The 6780-nt window shown below is 48.1% G+C and overlaps 1 protein-coding gene across 1 annotated transcript in view; it reads left to right on the top strand.

The window, feature by feature from the left end:
• LOC125044118 (protein FAM133-like) overlaps nt 1-6574 on the top strand; it is a gene marked incomplete at its 5' end in the record, with an annotated part of 11216 nt that extends 4642 nt beyond the window's left edge. The window contains 4 exons of the mRNA XM_047640569.1: nt 2251-2381; nt 2646-2698; nt 3175-3236; nt 6368-6574. Of these exons, the coding sequence (XP_047496525.1) occupies nt 2251-2381; nt 2646-2698; nt 3175-3236; nt 6368-6574 (453 nt within the window). The remainder of the gene's footprint in view (nt 1-2250; nt 2382-2645; nt 2699-3174; nt 3237-6367) is intronic.
• Between the last annotated feature and the right edge of the window lie 206 nt (nt 6575-6780).

Here is a 6780-nt window from a genome sequence, read left to right as displayed (position 1 = left end):
AAGGGAAAAGGGGGGGAGGAGAAGGGAAAAAGGGGGGAGGAAAAAGGAGGAAGAAAGGGGGGGGAAGGGAGAAGGGAAAAGGAAAAAGGGAGAGGGAAGGAGGGGAAAAGTAGAAAAGGGAGAGGGAGAAAAGGGAAAGGGGAAGGAGGAGGAGGGAGGGGAAAGGGGGGAGGGAGGTGGGTCGGGGAGAGGTGGAAGGGGGTAAAGTTCCTCTGTGTCTTTCGTTTTGTTGTTTCTGTTGGTTTGTTTGGAGAAAATTGCTTTAAATGTTTGCTTTTAAGAAAGATTTAAAGGAGATGGGGTACCTTTTTTTCGCCCCATTTTTCTGTCCCCCGTTCTTTACTCCTTTCCTCATCTCACCCTGTTTTCCCTCTCTTTTCTCTCTCTCCCTCCTTTTCCCTCCAACATAATTAAACAACCATACACACAAACACCACCCACACCCAACAACCACCACACACACACACCACAACAAACACACACACACACACACACACAACACAAAACCCACACACCGCCCACCCACCACAACCACACACCAACAACATACACACACACACAAAACACATCCACAACACCACACCCCCCCCAAACCACACATACAGCCCACGCCCCCCCACACACAAACACCAAAACAAAACACAAACCCACTACACCACACACAAAACACACAACCACAACACACACCACCCCCACATACACACCCCAAAACCCCCCCAAAACCAACCCCAAAAAACAAAAACCAACACCCAAACACGCACCACTCCCACCCCAACCCCACACACAAAACACACACACACCACACACACAAACCCATAAAACACACAAAACCTACCACCCCACACACCCTACACACAAAACATACACACACACCCACCCACAAAAAACACAAACACACATACACGCACGACACACCCCCCCCCCACAAACACACACAAACACACATACCCCACACACACACCCCACACAAAAACATCAAAACCCCCCCACACAAAAACACAAACACAACACACACCCACCCCAACCCCCCACACACACACAAACACACCCCAACACAATTTTAAACCCCCCAAAACCCCCACCCCCCACAAAACCACACACCAAAAACAAAACAACACACAACACAAAACCCACATACCCCCCGCACACCCACACCCCATACACCACACACACACCCACCCCACACACCCCACCCCACACACCCCACCCACCCCACCCCAAAACCCCACATTCCACACACACACACACACACACACAACACACACACACTCCACGCAAGCCAAGTCCCCTCGAAAAGGGAGTACATATGCAAGTAAGAGCGAACCGAGAAAAGGGTTTTCGATTGATTACATTTAAAAATTTCACACCCGACAAGGCTATCCTAAGCACAATAAACAATTCTTTTATATTTTATTAAGTGTAAAATCCTTTGAAAAAAATTACGAACTCATTTCAAACAAATTTTTTTCAAGGTGCTTCTTTTTATGTTCTGTTCTTCCAAGTTATTTAATAAATCACGAACTCTTTTTCATATTTAGCCCCTCAACCGTATATTTAAAAGAAAGGGTTCAAAATAACATGTTCCGCAGAAGTAACAACCTACATTGCATAATGGTTTAATCCATTACAGTAGAATCATGATGCCCACCCGACGATAGCCGGGTGTAAATAAACTTATTTAAACTTACTTAATTTATTACGATTACGACTGAAAGTACAGCGCTACTTCGCTACAAAGAATTTGCCTTACATTTCTCATCTCGGGAAAAAAAGGGGGTTGGGGGAGAGAGGAGGGGGAAGGGAGAGAGAGAGAGAAGAGAACAGAGGAAAAGAGAGAGAGAGAAGAGAGAGAGAAGAGAAGAAGAAAAAAAAGAGAGAAGAGAAGAAGAGAGAGAGAGAGAGAGAGACAGAGAGAGAAAAGGAGACGAGAGGGGGAGAGGGAAAGAGAGGAGAAGAGAGAGAGAAGAGAGAAGAGAGAGGAGAGAGAGAGAGAAGAGAGAGGAGAGGAGAGATAAAAAGAGAGAAACAGAGATAAAGGGGTCGATAGGAAAAAAAAACAGACGTTTGAAAAAAAAAAAAATAATATAAAGCAGACACATTAGATAATAAAGAGTTTGCCAAACAGCCCAAGGAAGAGCAGCCTAAGCACTCTCCCCATCGAAAAAAAAACGACGCCCTCCAGCGGCACGTTACCCTCCTGTATCACGTCCTCATCTCGAATGTATAATTTCGAAGCCCCAGTCATTACAGGGAACCCGCCCCATGAAGGGAGAGACTTTGCATTACTCGGGCGATCGCAAAATTTTCCCCCCCTGGGTTTTGCTCTTCTTACCGTCCCCTCAGATCAAAACGGGGGCCGTCAGCTCTAGCTTCCGGGCATCGTATTACGTATCTTTTTAAATCAGAAAATGTGATAAAATAGTATTCCCAGTGTTTTTTTTTATGTAACAAGTAATTTAACCAGTATTTACGCGCAAAAGCAAGTCTATAATTTTCCGCGTAATTACCAGTCTCCGCAGCATACCGGCGCATGCGCGGAGGCATCCCCCACGCGGCTGGCGTGGGGGCCCCGGGCCAGCGGAGCACGAGCGTAAGATATTTTCTGGATATAATCGTACCCCCCTTTGTTTGATATGTTTATACAGATCATCTAATCGCCAGGGTAAGATCACCCTCACGGGAACCTGGGAACCAGCGGGTAAATAAAGGCAGCGTGAGCGAAATCCTAAACAAAATTGGGGAGCGAATCACGTCGGCTGTAGCGTCGGCCGCGTTTGCCTGACGTTTACGATAACGGGAGAAGCTTCACACACGCGAGGGCCTTCCTTCAGCCGCGTTGGGCAGCCTCGCATCACCACGTAATAAACTGGTGTGTTTATGATCCATTTTTTTATGTCTTGAAAATGATGCTCATGGTCTAGAAACGTATACTTCATGCTCTCTGAATTTCGGTCCAACATGAAGAACAAATTGATTTTAAAAAGGGGAACAATTTTTTTTTTTTTTTTTCGTTCGATGAATATAATACCATTACAATCGATCAAAACTGTAAAATGTAACCAATGTGGACTAAGACCACAAAGACCACTAAGACAACGCACCTCTGCCATGCCCCCCCCCCCCACCCTTCCCCCCCACTCGTCTTGGTTCAAGGACCATCTATACGGCCGGAAGGGTCAGCCTTGTGCACGGTCACCCAGCGCTCCCGTGTAGAAGGTACCAGTTTCGAGATTAAAGTAGGTATATGTAAAAGAGATAAGAAACGGTAGGATTTATAGGACCTTCCAACCCATGCCAGGTTTTATGGATGCTCTGGAAAATAAAAGATCGTTGGAATGTATATATTTTTTTCTCATGAAAGGAAACTGGAGCAAAAGGAAGCCCGTTTTTTGTTCGTCGGGGAGACTTGGCGATTATATTCTACTAGATATTTCTGGTTCGACGAACCAAAGGAGGCGTCACTCACTTCCACTCTCTCTCTCTCTCTATCTGTCTATCAATCTATCTATTAATCTAGTTATCTCTATTTCTCTGTCTGTCTGTCTGTATATCTCTCTCTCTCTCTCTCAATATATATATATATATATATATATATATACAGCGAGCTAGCTAGCTATCTCTATTTCTCTGTCTGCCTCTCTCTCTCTCTCTCTCTCTCTCTCTCCTCTCTCTCTCTCTCTCTCTCATTCTCTCTCTCTTTCTCTGTCTGTCTGCCTGCCTGCCTCTCTCTCTCTCTCTCTCTCTCTCTCTCTCTCTCTCTCTCTCTCTCTCTCTCTCTCTCTCTCTCTCTCTCTCTCTTTCTCTGTCTGTCTGTTTGCCTCCCCCCCCCTCTCTCTCTCTCTCTCTCTCTAACGCATCACGGAGTCACGTCCACTTCGTTATAATTTTGCGTTCGGTACTATGACGATCCACTCTTTGCATGTTTTTTTTTTGTTTGTTTTTTTCTTCTAATATAATTTCTCGACATTCGCCATGCAGTTCTCATAATACTTTAAAATAAAGGCATTTTTTGGGACATTCTTTATATGCTGTAAATGTCTTCCACTTAAACGGGTTTTTCAAGTTAAAGCTGTTTAGACAAACGTAAATTTATACAAGCATTCGTGCACGTGCGTGGATAAGTTACTCTCCTTTTGACTTTAAATCCAGAATCTTCTTCCTGTATTTCGTATTTTCTGTGTTTGCGTATTTATTATGTAAATTCGTACCACCCTCTCCTCTCTCGTCCCCCCTCTCACACCCGGCGCTCCCCGCCCCCCCACCTCTCCCCATCCCCCGCGACACACCCCCCCCTCCCCACCCCACCATACCCCCTCCACCCCCCCTTCCCCGACCCCTCATCCTCCCCATCAAAAACAACCCAACCACCCGCCCAATCTACACCCCCCCACCAGCCCCCTCCACCAACTTCCCACTCCACGCTCACCCCCCCCCCGGCCTCAAGCCCATCCACCCCCTCCCCCCCCCTCTCACACTCCCTCCTTCCGCCCACCCACGGTCCCCTCTCCCTCGCTCGAATTTACACTCACAACAAAAACACCAGCTTATTTTATCATATTTGCAGAGACACATATACTTTCTCCCCACACAACACACTACCCACAACACACACACACCAAACACAACCCACACACACACACATACACACAACAAGCACCCACCCCACACGCCACACACCACACATTATCCCTACCACACACACAAAACACACACACCCCAGAGAAACACAAACAAACAACACACACACACATAAAAACACACCCCCACCAAACCAACACAATACAAATGTGTGTGTGTGTGTGTGTGTGTTTGTGTAGTGTGTTGATGAGTACAGAGAGAGCCTCTCGATATCTCTTCTGCGCGCTATCTAGATATATCGAAGAGCGAACTAGATTAAATAGAAGAGAGAAAGAGATAGAGAGCTAGAGATAGAGATCGTCTCCTCTCTCTTATATCGCTCCTCAGCTCGTCGCCTCTCGCTCGCTCAACGAATCCTATATCTAATCGCAGCTCTATCTCCTCTCGCTCTCTCGCTCTCTTCGCCTCCCCTCCTCTCGCTCTCTCTCTCTCCGCTCCGCGCACTCCTCTCTCGCTGCCTCTCTCTCTCGCGCCTCTACCTCTCTCTCTCTTCCCTCGTCTTCCTCGCGCATCTCTCTCTCTCTCTCTCTCTCTCGTATCTCTCTCTCTCTTCTCTATCTCTCTCTATCTCTCTCTATCTTCTCTCTCCTCTCTCTCTACTCCTCTCCCACTCTCGCTCTCTCTCTCTCTCTCTCTCTCTCTTCTCTCTCTTCTCTCGCTCTCTCTCTAGCTCTCTCTCTCTCCCTCTCTCTCTCTCTAACGCGACGCTCACTCTCTCTCCTTCTCTCGCTATTCCTCTCTCTCTCCTCTCTCTCTCTCTCTCCTCTCTCCTCTCTCTCCCTCTTTCTCTCTCTCGCTTCTTCACTCTCCCTCCCGCTCGCTAGCGCTACTCGAGCGCCGCCGCGCTCTACCTCTCTCTCTATCTCTCTCTATCTTCTCTCTCTCGCTCTCCTCTCTTCCCTCTCCTCCATTTTCGCTCGCCTCGACGCAAGCGCGAGCTCCCGATATCGCGCGCGAGCTCTCTCGTCAGCTCTCGCGCCGCTCGCTCCTCACGCTGGCGCGCGCCTCCATCGCTCTCGCTCGCTCGCCCCTCTCTCGCACTCGTCTCTCTCTAGCTCTCTCTCGCAGCGCGCGAGCTCTCGCCTAGGCGCGCGGTCTCTCTCCCGCCCTCCTCTCGAGATCCCTCTCCTCTCTCGCTCTCGCCGCCGCTACGCCTCTGCACTCTCTCTCTCTCTCTCTCTCTCTCTTTCATCTCTCTCCTCTCCCTCTCTCTCTCTCTCCCTCTCTCTCTCTTTCTCTCCTCTCTCTCTCTCTCCGCCTCTCTCTCTCTCGCCGCTCGCCCCTCTCTCTCTCTCTCTCTCTCTCTCTCTCTCTCTCTCTCGCTGCCTCTCTCTCTCTACCCTCTCCTCTCTCTGTCTTCCTCTCCTCTCCCCTCTTTCCCTCTCTCTCTCTCTCCCTCGCTCGCTCTCTCGCGCTACGCGGGATAGAGTGAGAGAGCGACCAAACTAAAGTTTTTTGCCTTCCGACATATCCTACGGTGAACCTCTTTAAAACCACACGTCCCATACGCCCCCCCCCCCCTCATCCCCCGTCGAAACCCGCAAGACAGGACCTCTCGACCCAAGGATGGTTTCTCTCGCCACACGAATGGGTTCTCCTCGACACAAGTGATATGAGCTCTCTCGACACAAACGGGTTCCTCTCGACTCAAGGAGATGTTCTACACGTCACGAAAGATAAATGAAAAAACAGGGAAATGTTCGCTCGACACAGGGAATGGGTTCTCTAGACACAAGGAATGGACTCTCTTGACACAAGGAGCGGGTTCTCTCGACACAAGGAATGGGTTCTCTCGACACAGGGAATGGGTTCTCTAGACACAAGGAATGGGCTCTCTCGACACAAGGTATGGGTTCTCTCGACACAAGGAATGGGTTCTCTCGACACAGGGAACAAGTTCTCTCGACACAAAGAACGGGTTCTCTCGACACTCTAATTTCCTTGGTCTATGACCCTTTTTCTCATTTCCATTATTTGTATTTAATTAATATTTATTTTTGATCGTTGGGTGTTACGATAAACAACAATAATGAGAAAGAATTTTTTTTGTTTGCCTTTTCTTTTTTCTTCCCTTTCGTCTTCATCACAATTATCACCATTTTCTTTTTCGTCCATTTTTCCTTGTTCTTATTTTTGTCTTCT

This window comes from Penaeus chinensis, chromosome 35, assembly GCF_019202785.1.
Source record: "Penaeus chinensis breed Huanghai No. 1 chromosome 35, ASM1920278v2, whole genome shotgun sequence".
NCBI classification, from domain to species: Eukaryota; Metazoa; Arthropoda; class Malacostraca; order Decapoda; family Penaeidae; genus Penaeus; species Penaeus chinensis.
The sequence above is the reverse complement of the archived record's forward strand: the minus strand, read 5'-3'. Positions and strand labels throughout refer to the sequence as shown.